Raw genomic sequence first — 19,508 nt, 5'->3', positions numbered from 1 at the left:
AAACGAGGGACTTGGGGAATTCTTCTACTAGAACTCCACCATATACGCCTTTCAAGTTTTGGATCTCTGAGTTTACTTAAAAGAGGAATATATTTTAGACGTTTAAACTCTTAGAAATATTCTTTTTTACAAGTAATATGAAGGTATGCCAGTTTACCTCGTTTCAGTGAATGAGAGTTATCTGTATGAAATACTAATGTTTCAATTAGTCTACCTATTTGAGAGAGTATAAATTAGTTGTTGTAGGCGACGGCGGTGTCGGTAAAAGTGCTCTTACGATTCAACTGATTCAATCCCATTTTGTAGATGAGTATGATCCAACAATTGAGGATTCCTATCGAAAAAAGTGTGAGATTGATGGAGAAGGGGCTCTTTTAGACGTTCTTGATACAGCTGGTCAAGAAGAATACTCTGCTATGCGGGAGCAGTATATGCGAACTGGTGAAGGTTTTCTACTAGTATACAACATAACTTCTCGGTCATCTTTTGATGAGATAAATACGTTTTATCAACAGATATTAAGAGTCAAAGACAAAGATAGCTTTCCCGTTGTTTTAGTCGCTAATAAGTGCGATTTGGAGAACGAAAGGGTCATTTCTCGAGCTGAAGGAGAGGCTCTTGCTAGAAGTATGAAATGCATTTACGTTGAAACTTCAGCAAAACTTCGACTAAACGTCGAAGAATCCTTTTACAGCCTTGTCAGAACAATCCGTCATTTTAATAAATCTGAAGAAAGAGGACTTCATACTAAACAAGCTACACAAGTAGCAAAATCTCAGCCAGCTACTAAAGCTTCTAAGGGTCCTGCTGCGGCTCAGAACCCTGATTCTTCTTCAACAAAATGTTGTGTCATATGTTAGATATTTCCTTTCTTTTCTATTTCCATTTTTGGTTTTGGCCGACTTTTTTCCCTGGGATTAAAATACGTATACGGGTTTTATACAAAATGCTTTTAGTTTTTTCACTCATTATTGAAAAAAAAGTTGTTTAGCCTTCGGAGTTTGGATTTATTTGGATCATTCGCTGTTTGCTATAAAGGAATGGGGCCTAACCTCCAACCTATTTTCGAGTTGATAATTATAATGTTATGCTGGTACACTTCTGCCTTTTGCTGTTTTACTGTCTATCTAATATGTTAAGCCTTTTTTTTCTCATAGAAGTAAGACATGTCTTAAAGACTTGTGGACATAATATACAAAAGTCTCTATATTTTATTGAATAAAACAAAGCTCATTTCTCTCATTTCTAATCAATACCCAAGTAGGATTTGCTTCGAGTGTAAACAAAAAAACTCGTACTAACCATTGGGATCACTTTTAAGTATCCGATCGTAAGACCAACAAAAAAACCTCTCAATCCAGCGTCTCTATATGTAGATTTTATAACGTTTTGTAATTTTAGGAACCGAGAACGACTTTCAACACCGCCTACTTGCATTTTTCTTCTACATACTTCAAAAGGGTACGAAATCGTTTGGCCACAAACACCAGCCAGGGCACCGGCTGTAAGTTCAGACCAAGTACTTAAATGCCGTTCATCCTTCTCAGAACGAAGAGCTCTTTTGATTACAGGATTATGGAAAAAATCGGTAGCAAGATCATGAGCTAAAAAAGACATTCCAGCATAGGGGAAAATCCCCATCAAGGTTACAGAAAATCCACGATAGAAGTTTGAAATCCTTCTAATTGAGGTACGTAAAGGGGTTTCTTTCAGATTGCCAAAATCTCGTTCGTGCAATACTTGGCTTGTAACATTCAAAAGTCTTGGCTTATTACTTGAACCTGTTATATATGCAAGTCGAACCCGAATTAATTCCAATGGATAAGTAAAAAAGACAGAACACATACCTATATGGTTAAAATGCAAATTTTCAAAGTATAGTTATCTTACCAGCTAAAGAACCCGAAAGAAATCTCCGACCATTGGTTTCATAATCTTCTGAGTGTATAAGCAGTCGCCGTACTTGCTCATAAGCAACAAACTTAATACCTGCGTAGGGAAAAATACGATATAGAGTAGCTGTGTGGCCTTGATACAAACCTCGAACACCGCTTACATGGTAAATACGCTTTATGGATTTAGTTAAACCATGGCGAGAGAAAGCATAACCTCGGTATGCTGCATGATTAGTCTGATAGAGAATCTTCACTCTATCCAAAGGTGCAATTACAGTCTTTGCAACGCAGCCCGCGATTCCACCTGCTATCCCGGACTTGATCAAGAATTCCCTGGAATCTTTCGGGGGGAAAGTCTCAATTGAATTGGTCATGGAGTAGACCGTTACCAATTATAGACTAAGAGTAAAGCAAAAAAGGAAGAATAACAAAAAGGAACGAAAACAGATTAAAGAATACAATACCGCTTCCTACTATCGTATTCTCGAAGTAGTCGGAGGACAGCAATGAAGCTAGCTTGATGTCTTAATTAAAAATGGACTCCAAATAATGAAGATACCAAAATTGATCAAAACCAATTAGGTGGTCAAATAGTACTTGAGTAGCTTAGACTGCTCAATATAATGATAATACTTTCAAATTATAACATCTGAGATTGCTCAATTTCTTAAGTTGCTCAGTATAAGCAGAAAAAAGCACAGGCCCTCTTGTATTATGAATTCCAAACTAGGTAGGTAATATCCACTCAACTTCAATACTATCTTTATTAGTTTCTTTAAAAAATTTGTAAATATTTCTTAAAATTATAAATAGAAGAGAAAAGCAATTGATTTTATGAAATCTCCGGAAAAGTCATGCTTATAGGAGGTAGGTATGTCAGCTAGTACTTGGGAAAATGGTTATAAAACAACTCCTAAAAATAGATCATGTGTGTGTTCATTGCACTAAATAAGTAATTTAATTCATTTCAAAAAGCTTTTTTCTATTTTCAGCCTAAGGTACTTATAATTTGAGCTTTGACTTAAGGAAGCTTTGCAAGATATTGTGAATCTTGTACCCACTAACTGGACTAGAATAGAATAAAAGAATTGAATTGAATCATTAATATTTAATATTCAAACCGTTTCAGAAAATACCTTAACATCTATATTTCAAGTGCTCCAATGACTACAATGTAAGTACGAGTAATACAATCAATGCAGACGAACGACCAGAAGGAGTAGAGGAAGAAAGAACGATACATGATACAGCACAAATAGTAAAAGTAAAATATATCGAAGAGATATGATTCATTTTCTCAGAGGAAGATTTCTAACCGATCAAAAGATTGAGCCTTTAGTAAGTAATCGTTATAAGCAGCCATGATTAAAATAATAAAGACAGTGGAACAGAGTAACTTAAACCTTTAAAAACACAAGTATCGGTAAGATGAATTTTATTTCTTCTTTCCTTTCTTTTTTTTCTTGGAGCTCTTACTAGGAGCAGCCTGAGGTTCTGACTTCACTTCGACAGGCTTATTGGGAGCTGCAGGTTCAGTTTCTAGTTTAAAGCTGTTAGTTATATGAATTGGTTTCATAGAAATGATGTCTGGAATATGAAACACATCTCAAAGGAAGCTATACGATTTAAAATGTTCATATACACAGGTTAAGGTTATATTCATCATTTCTCTCTTTTTAAAAAAACAAGAGATATACATACCAGATGGTTCAGGAGGGATTTCCAACTTGTTAGAAACATAACCAAGTTTACTTGCAATGAGCATTAACCGGCTCAACTCGGCAGCTTTGTCTGTTCTAAACTTTAAGCATATTCCTGCTGTACTTTCATATGCTTTTGCAACAAGGTAACTCTGTTGATCTTCATCAATTCGATAACGCGTAGTTAATTTTGTCTATATACCACTGTTAGACGGTATATTTTAAGTCAAAAGTAAAACAGTTCTTACTGTATCAGGATATGCTTCTACTAAGAGCTTAGTTTGTTCAAAAAAGTCATTAACGGTGGACAAATATACCATCCTTTATGCTGGCTGTTGGCAAATTCACCTTTACCAGTAGCGAACCTGCGCTTGGTCTGCTTTTTGACCGTAAATCAAAGTAAGCTATGCAAATTTAAATATAAAAGTATTTATAGAAAAGAGTTTTAAAAAAGATTTAAGCAGGTCTCTGAATTTTAGAGCTTTTGGGCTGTTCAGTTAAGACCCAGTATAATATATATCGATTGTATACAATTTCACCTGAAATATTTCATTTGGAAAAAGAGTTATTATTATCGTTCTTAACGATATCTGAATATCTATTTAATCTTCTGCTCACTTAAAATGAGTACAAAGAAAATGACACGAAAGCTTAGAAAGAATCGTAAGAAGTTGAACCGGAAATTGGAAAAGGGGACCCAAAATATAGAAAGTATGTTAGCAAGTTGTTCAAAAAATGAACCTGAAACGAATAAGGAAAGACAAAGCTCTTATTCCCGAACGGATTTGGACTCATTGAACATTCTGGAGAAAGAACAAAAGCACAAGGATTTAAGAAAGAAACAAAAAAATTTTTTACCTGAGATCGTGGTTAAACAACAGCGGCCCATATTATGCTCAAAACAAACAACAGAAGAATCCAAGCATAAGAATCGCAAAGAAAATACTATCACAGATGAACTGATTCTTCCAATTCCATCCTCCTCTCAAGAAGACACTGCATTTGCTGAGAATAAGCAAATGGATCTCATTTCGACTAATGATTATGAACTGCCAGGCATAGTTAAAAACAGCGACCCCGCGGATGGTTCGTATAGTCAAGAGAAAAAGAGTTTTTTAAAAGGTTATGAAATCAATAAGGAAGATCAATCGATGAACTCTGCAGTTGACTCTACTCCTATGAAAGATTCGAATGACCAGAGAACTTTGCCGGAGTTTGATGAAAGAGAGGAGCAAGAAACTGATTTCGACCTTTCAGATACTGAAGTTATATCTCCGTCCAAAGGTAAACGACCTTCTCAGAAGTTAATACTTTCAGACTCTGAATCTGATAATTCCGACTCATACTACTCATCAACTGCGTCCCTACCAAGCAATGGATCAGGTTTAGTCTCAAAAAAATCGAAAAGAAGGAAATATCTTCCTCGCTCTTCTGAGGATGAATCTGTTGAGTTTAATCACTCATCTCCGGAACGGTCTTCCAATGAAAAAAATTCAAATGAAGATGAAAGGGACCACTTGGACACGGAACTAAAGCAAGAAGTGGAGAATTTAGAGCCTGTACATGATGAGAAAGAAGATAAGCGTAAGCGTTTTAGAAACCCAGCTAAGAAGGCGTTTCATGAAAAATTGGCACTTATCAGAAGTAAGGAATATTTTTTTATGATTACTTACTAACAATAATTAGGAAAGCGTAGTCTTGGTGATTCTAATATAGAGACCGAAGAAGACATTTCAGAACCGGCGAGTGAAAAGGTGGATACTAGCGATGATGATTCTTCGAATGATGAGTCTTTTATAGTAGATGAAGAGGAAGACGAAGAAACGCTAGGTGCTCGTGCATTACTTCCTCCAGAATTTTCAATGACAAGCCACCAGGGTCTCCGAGCTCATTTTGCAAATTTCCTTCGACATCTCATTAAGCAAATACTGAATCTTCAAATAGATAGAAGCATAGATGAACATTTTCTTTTTAGTCGTAAAACGATTCGAAGGCGACTTTTTTCCTCAGTGGAATCCAATGTGATTTCTAGTATCTGGAAACCAAATTTCATTAATATTCTTAAAAACCGCCCGATAATGACGAACAGGAGATGCGAAGCTACATATGGGTGTGATGCTTGTAATATACATTCACGTTTATCCACACAGCTTGTGCGCTTTAAAGGCCATTTATACAATCGTGACACTTACAAGGTATGGGCTACAATTTCAAATACTAAAGCGCTAACTTTTCAAGGTTTTAGAAAATGATCTAGAGTATCATGAAGAATCCAAAAAAGATTGGCTTCTTGGAAGTAGTTGTTACGAGAGATCGCGACTTGCGCACAGAATTTTCCATTGGGAATACGAGGTAAGCAAGGAGATAACGACTCAGCTCTCACTTGCTGGTTATTATGAAGCGCGGGCGCTTTCAATAGACCAAATGTATCAATGTTTAGAGGAGAACAATTATCCGGAATCTTCTTGGCAAGAGTACTGTAAACTCTTAAAATTAGCTAGTTCATCGTTATTAAATGACTGGCGCTCAAGTTATCGAAAGCACGGTTAGTTGATTCTATCAGATACATCAATTTGTCAATTAAGAGATTATACTTTCTATGGAACATGGAGATCATAAAACTGCAAGAAAAGGAAGATAAACGAAGGTTGTATATAAACTTACAACTTTTAAGAAATTAGATATTAAATACTCTAACCATAGATATTGATTTACCCAAAATAAAACCCTATTTACTTTCTAGCTTTTTGACGGCGAGCTTTTCCAGGGCGACTTTTATTGCCCTTTAAGGCCTTTAAGCCTTTTCTGCCGAATTCCGTAGCAGCAAGACTGTCAGCGTCATTGCTCTTCGTACCACGTTTTCTACCTCCAAAACCGAATTTTTCGTCTTTCTTTTGTCGTTTCAAGTTAGGCTGACGGTCGCCTTTTTTATTAGCAGGAGCCTTGGCCTTGGCCTTTTCTTCTTTTTCGGCTTTCGCAAGTGTAACATCAAAATCATCTTCGGTGGTCAAATCAGAACCAGTATGCTTGCGCTTAAGTAAATTAATCTTTTCCAAAGTTTCCCTCTTTGTACGCTGACGTTCTTCTTGCTTAGCAACTTGAACCTGTTTGCCGAATTTTTTAAGCCCACGTTGTTTCTTGGCTTGTTCGGAGAGCTTCTTAGCGGTAGCTTCCTTAACTAATTCTTGGCGGACCTTCTCCATGTGGGCATCCGATTTCAGCATTTCGGCAAAGTAATCGGAAGGACGAGTTATAGGAACCTTGTGCTTTTCCAATTGAGCAAAGGCAGCTTTGGTACTCTCAACACCCTGCTTATAGAATGCAAGTTCTCTTGTAAGATCATCTTCTACGTCAGCAATTACAATAGGTTCCTTTGTAGTGACAGCCTGGTTTTCAACGATAGAAATGTCATCAGGATACTTGAGTTTTTCATAAATGCTTTCAAGAGCAATTGTGTTATTTAAAGCCAATTTCCTCTTACGAACAAGATCAGCGTCCTCTTCTAACTCGACACCTTCCAGGTCTGAAAGTTCAACTTCATCCTCATCCTCTTCCTCCTCGTCTTCGTCTTCATCCTGATCGTCTACTTTTGTTTCTTGTTGATGTTGAGGTTTTTCTTTCTCTGGCAATTTCTCCTGAACTCGAGTTTCACCTTGCTCTTCCGACTTTTCTTCATTATTGCTAGAATTTTTTTGGGAAACAGAATCTGAATTTTCATGTGATTCTGCTGAAACATCCGAGATCGGTTCCTGCTTTTGCTCAGCAACTCCCTTCTTCTTTTGGGTAGCTTTCATGCTCTTTTTTTGAGCTCTCCTTCCTTTAGCGTCAACTCCAGCCATCCTTTCTTTCTAATTGAATTTTACAGATATGTAACAAAAATGAGTCGTTTAGAAAGAAGCGAATGAAAAATTTCAATGAATCCGTTGGTCTCCAAAATGCTGTTCTTAGCAAGTTTTGGATTCTGCCTTTGCAGAGGATAGGGTCTTGTTACACTCGCTTAAAATGATTTACCAAAGGGGAACGAGTGTTTTAAAAAAAGATACAATTGTGCTACCGCTGCGGTAAAGGATGTTACAAACTTTAAGGAAGGATTTTTTCATTTGTAAAGTCGAAAACCCCTTCCCTATGAAGCAAAGCACTTGGGAGCGAGAGTATCGAGAAAACGCTTGCACCATGGATGGTATCATATTCTCATAGTATCATACTATCATACTATCGTAGTCCTTCTTGAATGATAATAACAAGGAAGTTTTTAACAAAAAAAAAAAAGAGAGTTGGGTTCACTATTAAAAAATCTCTTTTCAATTCGATGATTTTTCGTTCAATTCGCTGGCTTTTAGTTTGTTTCTGTGAGATGCTACGTACTAAACGTTTCCTGGTTGGAAAAGCAATGCGAATGAAGTATGCATAGCAAGATAAATGGATCAGGAGAATCAAAATCATTTCCTGTTTGATTGCGTTGCCAACAATGAAACTCCTATGTAAACAAAAATCCAGCAAACACAACACGGTGCCTGATTCTTTCTTCCATCTTACTACGATTCCTTGTTTCCTCCTTGTTTATTACTGCAAAACAAAATCCTTTAACACACATATATAACGATACATTAAGCTTCGTTACAGCTTGAATGTTACTTATGTGACTGTATTTACAGGTAACAGAAACCCTGCTTGAGGTTTGTGTTTTATGGTCACCACTCAAGTCCCTTTGATTCCATACAATGCCTCTGCCGGAATCTGTAGGCGATTTGGTTGTCCTACATTTTGAAACGAATTTAGATGACCATGGAATAAGCATCGGTCGGGCTCCGTGCGAAATCCATGAAATTTGCTGGGTCATTTTGGATGGTAAAACATTAGAAAAACAACATTGCGAGTCTTGTAGCATTCGGGAAGAGTCGTCAAAAGATGGAATCTGCGGAACGGTGTCTTCTTTACAAGAAGCGATACAATATGTGGACAATTCCATCCAAGAACGACTCAACTTACAGGAAAAGCCTTTCACATTTGTCGTCATGAATGGGCGAGAATTACGGGTTCTTTTACCCAAAGAGGCAAAAGATCACGGCGTTATCCTCCCTTCTTATATGCGTCACCCTCGTCTATTTGATCTCTCCAGTGAATATGCGAAATGGCAAATCCGTTCAGGCTCCGTTCCACCTTACACAATTACACTGTCACATATTTTTGGAAAGCTAGATGTTGATTCATTGCCTCCCATTAATGAATGTAAAACAATTCAGCTTTCCCCCACAGAAGTCCCTTATATTACCAAAGGCTTGACGCAATGCTGGCGCCTTGCTAATGCTACTACTCTTCTGCTGCGAAAAATTGAGCGCGAAGCCAGACTACCTTCTTTTCCTAATGTCCTCACTCAGCCGATCGATTGTCAAGCTGACGCGAGACTGTTTTACTTGGAGCGCTCCAAGGTGGTCCACATCGGTGGCCTAACCAACGACGTTACTCAATCCGAATTAGAAGGTTGGTTCACGAATCATGGCATTCATCCAATTGCCCTCTGGACTCTTAAGACACCCGAGCCTTATAAATCAACTGGTACCGGTTTTGTCCTCTTCGGCAGCCATGAAGACGCATCAGATGCTCTTGGCCTGAATGGGTTATGTATTGGCGATCGCATGCTTGCAATTACTCCTAGCTGCCCAAAGGTTTTGGATAAGGCATCGGAAATTTTGATTCCTTTCCCTTCCAGCAAAAACCGCCCCCGTCCTGGCGACTGGAATTGCCCCATGTGCGGTTTCAGCAATTTTCAACGTAGAATTTCTTGTTTCCGTTGCTCTTTCCCTGGTCCTGGTCATGCTTCAGCAACTGCTGCAACTTCGTCATTTCCTCCCGAGTTCCCTTATGGTCAGTCTTATGGCAACGGTAATTCGCATATCCCTCACAACTATGGCTTTGGTATCCATCATGCTAATGAAGTTAATAGCCAGGCCGATCAGCATCACAATGCAACAAACATTGTTAACAATCACTCTTCCCGTTCCACGTTTGGTGGTAATGTTCCTTTCCGGGCTGGTGACTGGAAATGTGGTTCTGAGGGCTGTGGATATCATAATTTTGCCAAAAACGTTTGTTGCCTACGCTGCGGTGCTAGCCGTGCAACGGCCGCTGTCGTCGCAGACCACACGTCGATGTCGTCAAACGCTAATAACAATACCAACGGTAATTATCCAAGCACTTCATCTGGTGTCTTTGGTACTAGTCCTACAAATGCATGTGTATATCCATATTCTCAGCTATCTCTTGGTTCTATAGCTGCTAATAATCACCCATATCCGAACCCTAATGCCAATCGTCCTGAGGAGCAAAACCGGTTTAAAGATGTCCCTAAAGCTTCTTTTGCTACTGATCAAGGTGATTGGCTTTGTGAATGTGGCTTCACTAATTTCCGTCGCCGAAGTAATTGTTTACGTTGTAATGCTCCCCACTATCCAAACTTACAAGGTCCTTCCTCTTTCCCTGCAGATTTCGGGACTTATGCCTAAAGTTCACCATATTAATTGCAGCCCTGCTGCTACATTCATTGAATGGGTGTCATGTATTTTTAATAATTGGGATAAACTTTATATTTGCTGATGTTTTCTGCTGTTTTTGAAACATATAAAATCTAATATCTTGGCTTTCCTTGTTGAAGACAAGTTGAGCGTGTTGTAAAAAAGGACTTCATGTGCCAATTTTTTGCATCTCTTCAAAATGTGGCCGTCTTATTTGTTTAAAGAATTGGGAATCACTTTGTTGTAATGATATGGAAGGTAAAAAATGTTAAAACATAAACAACTAGCATCGAATTTGGGTTTACGATTCACAAATTCAGTATCCATGAAGCTATGTTTACATACCATTTTTCTCTTAATATAATTGCTGTTATTGATGCTTAAGCCTACTTCGAGATTTTACTTTTTTCATTTGTGTTTGATCTTTGATTTATGGAAACAAAGATTGGTCGGGTTTCGTGTAATAGATTTTAACGGATAATATATTAATTCTATATGTTTGCTTTTTTTTTAATATACATTTAAGTTTCACTTATTAATTTTAGGAGTATTGTAAGAATCTATGTCGCCTTTCTAAAGGAATAGCTTTCACTAGCGATTGGTTTTACCTTCGCGAAGAGAACGGCAATTACTGGCTTTATAAAGGTGAAAACTAAATGTAACCATATAGAACAGAGTCTATCTGATTTGCTTCATTCTCTTTTAAAAAGTAGTACAGTATATTTAATGGTTATTCAATCCCTCTTTCACTGAAGCTCAGATTGCTCTGCTAGAGCAATATCGATTAATCCTAATTCTTTGAAAATTAACAAAAATTTAGTATTGAAATAGTTAAAAGCTGTTGTTCAATATGAACCAAGTCACTCAGTTTAGTGGTGATTCTGCAAATCTTGTGCTTTATTGGATTTTGAGACAATATCATGGGAAGTTTGATAAAATTATCTGGATAGATACACTTGGAATTTTTAATCCGACAGCTTTACCGTTACCTTCGTTGGAAAAAACAGCTATTATTCGAGCCTTCGACGCTGAAGGTATACAAGACGCCATTCATGAGTTAGAGAGTGATCTTTGCCAGAATGAGGATGTATCTTATGCCTTATTTATTGACTCTTTTTCCAATCCTCTTGGACTCCTCATGGCAAAAGCTAATATCTCTTACGCCCATGCATCTATGATGTCTTTAGGGAGACAACTTCGCATGCTAACTAGAAAATTTAACATTGCTGTTTATCTATCTACCTCTCTTGTTTATGTCAAACAGCTTCGTATTAACAAGCCTGCCCTGGGTAGCAGCTGGCCGTTCTGTCTGGATCATTCATTCATTTTACAGGAAGATTTAAAGCATAATAAATGCCAATTAGTCTGTAACCAAAGCAGAACAAGTCTTTTGGGAACTACTCAACTACTTTTATGGGTTAAAGGATCTTTTGTCCATGAGTCATTGACAATTGACTTATACCGATGCAAGCTTAACATTCAGGTATAGTTTACTGTCACCCAAGCATAATGCTTTCTTATGCTTTTATACAAAAAAAAAAAAAAATATATATATATTTATCTATCAGGTGATCATGGTACATAATTCCAGTTTAATCTATAATCTAATAAGAATGATATCCTTCATCACTTTCAATCAAAATTAGGAACTATTGTGCTCTGAAAATAAAAAAGTTAAAAGTATAAACTCCAAGTTCTAGAATCCAATTAAAAATACAAAGAAGAAGAAGATATTATATCGCGATAAAGTAATTGTTCTGTTTGGGCAGACTTTTCTTGTAGTTCATAATTACCTAAAACGGATGCAGCGTTTCGAAATTGTTTTAACAGTTCCGATAATCGTCTAAAAGTTCGAACAATACTTCCTTCATACAACCTTGTCATTTCACAAATCTCTAAGAAGGTGCCTCCATTTATCCATCTAGAAACGGCTTCCATCATGTCCGGCTTAAATTGATGAACATATTCATCTTCGTCAATATCTAGTCTGCTTTCCACGGATACTGTCACAATTCGCTTTGCAATGTCTAATATAGTTTTATATGTTGCAGAATACGGTTCCTTAAGGTTAAGCGTTGAAACATCAGATTTTTCCTGATATACAAAACAGCTTAGAGTAGCAGCAAAAAGATCGGGAGGGAGGGAATTAAAAATACCTTGAAAAATCATTTCAGTTATTAAAAGCTCATCGCCCGTACTTATTTCACAAGCAACTCTTCCCTTAATATCAATCACGTTATCAGCAGTAATGAATCCGAGGCGTCGAAGTGTTCGCTGTCGACTTTTCAATTCCTTTAGATGGATGATGGATTCAGTAGTCCCAATCTTCGAGCTCAAATCTTTTATACGATTTTTTAAGTCTAATTTTTCCGTATATTTGTGATACTCCGATCTAAACGATGGATCTTTATAGTAGGGGCTTTCTAAAAACTTGGGTTCTAAAATTTCAACTTTTCTAACATGAAGTTTCAACGCAGTTTCTTTTATGTTCATGTGTTCGACAGGATCCAGCAAGGGCATTTCGTCGTTCAACTTTTTTTGAATTTCAAGGACGTTTTGATAAGTACTTCTTCTGCTTTCATGAGAACTCAAATCTTTTGGAAGAAGAACCCTAAGAGAAGAAAAGTTTTCAATGACAGACAGGAAAACAGCAATGACTTCATATACTGGCTTTTCATTAGGTAAAGGTGCAAATAGTTGAGTAGATCGTAAATTGCTATTAGAGGTTGATTTTGACGATAGTGGGAGTAATATATCAATTATGTACATATCCTGAGGATCCACTTTTGGAGTTGAGGAATCCATTCTCTTAGTAGAATTCACAATAATCCCCCAAGGAAATAATGTATCATGAATTTTTACCTGCGCTAGCCTTCCTGGCTGTAAATATGGTAAGCAATTTTCTGGTTCCGTAATAATATGCTTAATATCTCTCCCATAACGCTCCAACTGCAATTTCAGATCATGGAATCTTCTTAAGGATTGTTCGTCTTTCACTTCAATAGATTTCTCTTTGACCTTGTATTTGTCGAGCTTGTGCGCAAGCACAGGAAGTGATTCCATTTTCTGAAATTGATAAAAACTCTTTCGTAGAAGGTCCTCTGGACTTATTCCTTCAATTCTCATTAGACTCAAAATCATATTGTAACTCAAATGAAAAGCAGAATAAAGAGATGCGGGCTGACCATTCATTAATGCACGAGCAGTTTGCTCATCTATAGATTGATCAACCATCACAATTGATAAACCCTTTGGGTCAATACCTCGTCTGCCGGCTCTACCGCTCATCTGCATATACTCTCCAGACGTCAGCCAACGAAAGTTAGTGCCAGAGAACTTTTGAGCATTTGTAAATAAAACCGTCCTTGCTGGCATATTCAAACCTATGGCAAATGTCTCAGTAGCAAATAATATTCTCACTAATCCCTCCTGAAAGAGGATTTCAACTATCTCTTTCATAATCGGCAGCAGTCCGGAATGATGAAAGCCAATTCCTCGCAAAAGAAACGATCTCATATGATTGAATTGCGGAATCTCTCGATCTTCCTTATTTAATTGAAGTAAAGCAGAATCTATAATTTCATTTATTAAATCCTTTTTTTCGTCACCATTGAGATCAACCTTGTTTAACTGAAAGACATTAGCTTCACATTCTTTTTTACTAAAGCAAAACACAATTAAAGGATCATAATGATTAGTTATAACCATACTAATTATGCGTTGCAGTGATGTTGTTCGCTTGCCCTTTTTTCTAGATTGGCGGTTTTCGTGTGACTCAACAGTGCTTTGAAGTACTTCCAATACCTTTGCAAAGCTTTCATCTTTGAAACGATTCTTTTCATCGACAACCATGTATATACCATCAGCACCATGGGGATATATGAAATGTTGTAATGGTGTTGGTCGATAATCAGTATATACAACATGGCAAGGCTGGCAATGTATGGAAGCAATCCAACGAGCAAACTGCATAGCGTTTGGAAGGGTCGCGGAGAGAAAAACGTAGCGAACCGCGTTTGGTAGAAGAATAAGGGTTTCCTCCCAAACCACTCCGCGATCTTTATCTTGCATGTAGTGAATTTCGTCGAAAATAACCCAGGCTACTTCATGCATAAGTTCGGAATTTCTATATAACATAGAACGCAATATTTCAGTAGTCATTACTAAACAGCTAGCTGATGGATTGATAGATACGTCGCCGGTTAGAAGACCAACATCACCAAACTCGGAGAGCAATTCACGATATTTTTGGTTACTCAACGATTTAATAGGACTAGTGTAGACAACTCGTTGCTTGTTTTTGAGGGATTGAGCGACAGCGTATTCAGCGATTACTGTCTTACCTGCGGACGTATGTGCGCTTACTAAAACTGATTCACATCTTTCTATACAAGCCATCGCAGTAGCTTGGAATGGATCAAGCTGAAAAGAATATGATTTTGCAGGTGGGTCGTTTGGAACATGCTGCTCAATGGGATTGTACTTGTAGTCAGGAGGCACGACCACCTTGTGTAAAGCAAAAGTTCTGTCATGGCGTTCATCTTGAAAAATTCCAGCTTGTGTTCCTTCTTCATTGAAATCTGATTGAAGGTTGTAAACGGTTTCCGGAGCATACGAATTATTCTCATTAGTTTCTGCTACTTTTTGTAGCTCTGATGTATCAGTTGATGCTCTTGCTTGATCATTTTCGTTAAGTCTGTTATTATTTTCGTCCATATTTTGACCAACGGATCGTTCACGAGAAAACACATCCGTGCCCAGGGAAACAAGTTTGTCCTCTTCTCCAGTCATGTCTAAGTCATTATCCATACAATATCATCAAAATTTAAAGACTCAAGTTGCTGAAGTGCAAAATAACGGTTTTTGTCAAAGGTAGGTAACCTGCAAATTCTCTACTTACAGTACTTCGCTTCAGTGAGCTTTATTTTAATATGATATATTTCAAGGTTATATGTACTCCTATTTTAGATAATTTAGTTACTTTATATTGATATTGATAAAAAAAACATTTTTAATATTGGATGGATAAATATATTGTTGCGATTAGGGGGTAGTAATTATAGTATGTACATTTTTAGTATATTAGTAGGACTAAATTAAATAAACCAGTTTCTTCTATCGGTGCGCGTTTAGATATTTCAAGAGAATGTAACCAAGCTGTAGATCCCAATTCTTGTTTTTATAAGCATAACAAAACGACAAGGAACGTAAATCAAGTCTAATTTCCCAAATCTTGTAATATCTGTTCAGGAAATTCTTCTTCATCGAACAGACGGACTCATTAATTGTTTAATCGTAGCATTGGGATCACTCAATATTCGATATGCTCTTTCCATCTCATACTGTACTAAATCCCTTGTAGCAGAAGTGACGACTGATGTTAGATTCTTGGTTTTAAGAAACGGATCTATAACCATCATATGAGATTCGCTGGCTTCTTTAACTGTACTTTTCATAATAGGGCGACCACAAGATATATCAACTGCATCTCGATTCCAATTAAAAGAGCCACTTTTTGAGGAGCTGTAATAATAAAAAAAACCAAGCAGCAAATCATTGACAGAGTTTTTGTTAAGCTTCGCTGTTTTTTTATATGGTTCTATGTTTTGTTCAAACCAACAATTTACTGATTCATGCGTCGAGTCAGACAACTTGTAAGAAAATTCGGAATTTTTCGCTTGGAGATTTGGTAATAATGGAGGCGAAAGTTGTTGAAGGTAAAATAGAGCCATTATGCACCACGTATAACCCGAAGGCACACTAAAATAGGATTTGTCAATCATGCGAAGTGATGCCCAGCTTTTTATAGTTGAAACAAAAACTTTGACTCTTTCATCTATACTTAAATATTTCTCAATTAAGCATGAATTTTGAGCGGCGAACATGGAATCAAAACTTAGGTCACAACGGAAACCTTCTGGTGTAGAAAGTTTAATTACAGGAGCCTTGGCATGTCGTATCGGAATCACTTCTCTATATCTTTTGAAAATTAACTTAGTAATAGTGTTAAATTTCTTTAAAAGGGGACTTTTAGAAGTAGCAACCAAATCGATATCTGAATGATTTGTCATTAAACCAGTCCTATACGAACCTAAGGTATAAACTTGGACAGGCATATTAAGACCTTCACTTAAAAGCTTTCGTATTTTTTTTATGAATTTAAGCACCAATTCCTCCCGTCTTTTATCGATCTTTTTGTCTAAATATACCTTATAAATATCTCTCTCTCTCGTTTTCTGAAGTTTGCTTGAAACAACCATAAAGTTGCTTTCCGACATTTTAAGTGGGTCCCACTCATTGGGATGGCTTAAAAATTCTTCTCCAATTGGCGTAAGCTTACGTGGATAAGAATCGGTAATCAGACCCAACTTTTCTAAATTCATCAAGTACCCGTCGACAAATGATTGCTCCAACTTGACCAAGAAATAGCTATTCAAAAATGACTGGATCTCTTTTTTGGAGCGAATACCCTTAGCTGATCTTCTCAAAATAAGCAGATTCATATGATCGACTGAATATGGTTGATTTTCTCCAAATAGTAGATTTGTTGCGTATTTCGAAAGTCCATCAGAAATTTCATTTTCTCTTTTTTCCGCATTTAGTAAATCAGAAAGGCTTGATGAAATTGCTTTTGCTTTATCACGGAACTGGCTTTCTTCAACATTGGATACTTGTAGTCCTTCTGTATTTTGCTCCGCTTTTTCAATATTTTTTACAGTTTGAGCTTGAAACTCAGATGATCGATCCAGCTTCAATGACTTTTTATGCTCAGCATCCTTTTCATCCTGAAAGTAGCTGTTTAAACTGTTCCGTAAATCGTCTATCAGCGCTGGGTTTTGTAGCTGTATATTGGTCGAGAATTTATATACAGAAACAAACACAGTTATAAGTAATTTCTGTTCATTCTCAATCATGGGTTGCATTGTATCTTCATCTATCTTAAATAAAGGAACAAATTCTTGTGAAGATAAAAATTTAGCGATGCCACCCATTCGTTCAACCAGCTGCAAAAGTGGTGTTGAAAATAAAGAAGAATTCTCCATATTTTCCTTATGGTGAAAAGCTGAAAAAATCTTTTCCGATGAAAGGTGAGGGTCTCTGGCAAACTCGCGGCTTAAACTCAATAAAGTCGGAACAAGCAAATATACCATCTTCCATTTTATGTTTGAGTTTCGCATGTAATCCTGTAGGCTACCCAAATTGGCAGAGGACAGCTCATCCATAAGGTTTGTGAATAGTTTTTTATCATTTCCCAACAGACGTTCAGAAAAGGACTCGGACACAATCTGTTCAACAGATTTGAATAATTCCGGAAACATTCTTTCAGAAAACATCGTTCTCAATGGATGGCTTACCTTTATTCCATTATTGTCTATACATTCAAAAAGGTGCCTTGAAGACGCCGACGACAAAATATTCACAATACCACCTACCAGCAGTAATGCGGTTTTAGTAGAATTTTGTAAAAAATGCGATTCTAAAATGACTTGGAAAAAACGTTCGATCTGTCCAATAGACATGGGAGATTTGTAAAAATAAAAATAAACAAGCAGAGCTCGAAGAGGCTCCAATAGCAAGTCTGTAAGTAAAAATTTGATAGAATTGGAAAAATAAGAACGTGATTGATCTGCCAAGTAACCAAGGGGCAAAAGACCAGAACCTTCAAAGAGGTTGGATTTAGATTCCAAGCTTATAATCGGATTTGAGTCTCCGGTAAGAGTAACTTGCTTTTGTTCATTAAATATAGGAGAAGAGCTATACTTGACAGTTGCCTTCCTCAGGTAAGTACTTATACTCCTCCATGCATCGGGTTTCAAAGATGCACGACGCTCCTTGACAGATTTACATAGACACTGTCGCAGAAGTTTAAGAGAAATTTTTTCATTAGGATTTTTCAATTTAATAGTCCCTGAGGTGGTATCATATAATATAAGAGGACTTAGATAGTCAGAAGTAGCAATTCTGTCAATGCCTCCCAATTGGGATAAAATCAAATAGTCTCTTTCTTCCAATGGAATAGGACAGGTTTCCTGGTTTTTTAATACTGTGGTAAGATCTCGACGCTTTATCCCGTCTATTGAATTTTTTAAATGCCAAAAGAAAGCCTGCATAGGATATAAAAGTAAGGAAGTAAAGTGCTCAATATCTTCCTCTATTCCTTTTTTCTCATCAATAAAGCTTGCAAGCTCCATATTTTCCTTATGTTTACGAGGGATGCAGGTCAGAGAATTCGCGTTGTTATTGGTTTCAGACAATGCATCCTCAGGGAACAGTTTCTCTTTTTTCTTTTTATTTTTATAAGATATTGATAGTTGCTTATTGATATTCTCCCAGAACTCTGGAGACCTATTTTGTCCTTGCTCTTTGACAAAGGTAACCAATTTGGGATAAACTTTCGAAGTAGATACTTGCTGTGCATTAGTTGTAGTAATAGTTACAAATCTCTTTGAATATTGAAAAATATTCTTGAGCTGCTTGGATTGGAGCATTGTTTTTAGCCCTCCACAAGAAGTCAAAGCAATATAGTTTGCCAACGGAATTGTTCGTTTTGGTATAAACAAAGATTGAATGTCTTTAACATCTGCTTTACCGCCGCTCTCATGTACAAATTGGAATACGGTCTGAATCGGTTTCAACAGTAGTGTCGCAAGTATCGTCTGACGGTCTGTGTTATCGAACATGAACGGATTTCTTTAATAAGTTAATTGATCAAGTTTAATAAATCCTCTAGTGCTTATGACTCAAACCAAACGGACGAAGTATCAATATTTCGGCTTTTGATTATTACGTCTCAAAGACCACTATAACACACAAGCAACCATCAAAAAAAAAAAAATAAAAAGAAGAGTATAATTTTTTATAAAAAGAATGATCAACAAATGATCTAAGAAAGGGCCTTTACTGACATTTGCCTTAATTCAGTTAATTCGCGAAAGGCAGGCATATACAAGGGAGCCACCCTTAGTATATAAGAATTGATCAGATAAACCTGCAAATAAGAGTTTCAATTATAAACAATAATATGAATGAAGTAGTCTTGTATTTAAATTTAATTTAATTTAAAAGCTACAAGAAAATTGGAGACTCCATCAAAAGGGATTAAATTCGGAATTTTTCAAGTTTGCCGGATTTTTTAGGGATATCAATTGAGTAGTACTATCAAAAAGGTCTCCATTTTTAAAATTTTTGCATATACAACAGGCTTTCAATAGAAGTACACACTTTTTTATTTTTTTTAAAAAAAACCCCCGAACGCTTTGTTTGTTTTGTAAAGTAAAAAGGATTGCCTTTTACCTTATCGTAAATTAATGCAAACTAAAGCAATCGCTATTTATTTTTAACGACACTCAACATCGAACGTTAATGAGGAAGAAGCAGCGTTACCACATTCATAAACAGCA

General features: G+C 36.7%; 9 protein-coding genes across 9 annotated transcripts; 4 read left to right on the top strand and 5 right to left on the bottom strand.

The window, feature by feature from the left end:
* The first annotated feature begins 8 nt into the window (after positions 1-8).
* SPOG_00120 (GTPase Ras1) lies at positions 9-1,242 on the top strand. The gene is made up of 2 exons (XM_013167627.1): positions 9-143; positions 210-1,242. The coding sequence occupies exons 1-2, from the start codon at positions 138-140 to the stop codon at positions 858-860; spliced, it is 657 nt and encodes a 218-aa protein (XP_013023081.1). The 5' UTR covers positions 9-137; the 3' UTR covers positions 861-1,242.
* On the bottom strand, positions 1,171-2,767 carry SPOG_00119 (coenzyme A transporter). Its single transcript, XM_013167626.1, has 2 exons — positions 1,891-2,767; positions 1,171-1,847 (listed from the first exon to the last, which is right to left on the bottom strand). The coding sequence occupies exons 1-2, from the start codon at positions 2,267-2,269 to the stop codon at positions 1,246-1,248; spliced, it is 981 nt and encodes a 326-aa protein (XP_013023080.1). The 5' UTR covers positions 2,270-2,767; the 3' UTR covers positions 1,171-1,245.
* On the bottom strand, positions 2,737-4,093 carry SPOG_00118 (signal recognition particle subunit Srp21). The gene is made up of 3 exons (XM_013167625.1): positions 3,844-4,093; positions 3,597-3,789; positions 2,737-3,434 (listed from the first exon to the last, which is right to left on the bottom strand). Exons 1-3 carry the CDS (start codon positions 3,913-3,915, stop codon positions 3,331-3,333), a joined length of 369 nt encoding a protein of 122 aa, XP_013023079.1. The 5' UTR covers positions 3,916-4,093; the 3' UTR covers positions 2,737-3,330.
* On the top strand, positions 3,787-7,841 carry SPOG_00117 (uncharacterized protein). The gene is made up of 3 exons (XM_013167624.1): positions 3,787-5,239; positions 5,282-5,790; positions 5,834-7,841. The coding sequence occupies exons 1-3, from the start codon at positions 4,219-4,221 to the stop codon at positions 6,143-6,145; spliced, it is 1,842 nt and encodes a 613-aa protein (XP_013023078.1). The 5' UTR covers positions 3,787-4,218; the 3' UTR covers positions 6,146-7,841.
* SPOG_00116 (rRNA processing protein Ebp2) lies at positions 6,242-7,553 on the bottom strand. The gene has a single exon (XM_013167623.1). The coding sequence runs from the start codon at positions 7,432-7,434 to the stop codon at positions 6,328-6,330; it is 1,107 nt and encodes a 368-aa protein (XP_013023077.1). The 5' UTR covers positions 7,435-7,553; the 3' UTR covers positions 6,242-6,327.
* A 411-nt stretch (positions 7,842-8,252) lies between the features above and the next one.
* SPOG_00115 (RNA-binding protein) lies at positions 8,253-10,639 on the top strand. Its single transcript, XM_013167622.1, has one exon. The coding sequence runs from the start codon at positions 8,317-8,319 to the stop codon at positions 10,096-10,098; it is 1,782 nt and encodes a 593-aa protein (XP_013023076.1). The 5' UTR covers positions 8,253-8,316; the 3' UTR covers positions 10,099-10,639.
* Positions 10,640-10,678: 39 nt separating this feature from the next.
* On the top strand, positions 10,679-11,731 carry SPOG_00114 (RAD51D-like protein 1). The gene has a single exon (XM_013167621.1). The coding sequence runs from the start codon at positions 10,958-10,960 to the stop codon at positions 11,594-11,596; it is 639 nt and encodes a 212-aa protein (XP_013023075.1). The 5' UTR covers positions 10,679-10,957; the 3' UTR covers positions 11,597-11,731.
* On the bottom strand, positions 11,663-14,916 carry SPOG_00113 (TRAMP complex ATP-dependent RNA helicase; the record flags this gene model as incomplete). The annotated part of the gene is made up of 1 exon (XM_013167620.1): positions 11,663-14,916. The coding sequence occupies one exon, from the start codon at positions 14,914-14,916 to the stop codon at positions 11,815-11,817; it is 3,102 nt and encodes a 1,033-aa protein (XP_013023074.1). The 3' UTR covers positions 11,663-11,814.
* A 210-nt stretch (positions 14,917-15,126) lies between these two features.
* Positions 15,127-19,039, bottom strand: SPOG_00112 (poly(A) polymerase Cid16). The gene has a single exon (XM_013167619.1). The coding sequence runs from the start codon at positions 18,786-18,788 to the stop codon at positions 15,369-15,371; it is 3,420 nt and encodes a 1,139-aa protein (XP_013023073.1). The 5' UTR covers positions 18,789-19,039; the 3' UTR covers positions 15,127-15,368.
* Positions 19,040-19,508: the final 469 nt, after the last annotated feature.

The sequence above is a fragment of the Schizosaccharomyces cryophilus genome, assembly GCF_000004155.1.
Source record: "Schizosaccharomyces cryophilus OY26 unplaced genomic scaffold supercont4.3, whole genome shotgun sequence".
Taxonomy (NCBI): Eukaryota; Fungi; Ascomycota; class Schizosaccharomycetes; order Schizosaccharomycetales; family Schizosaccharomycetaceae; genus Schizosaccharomyces; species Schizosaccharomyces cryophilus.
Note: the sequence above shows the minus strand (reverse complement) of the source record. Positions and strands in the feature narration are given on the sequence as shown.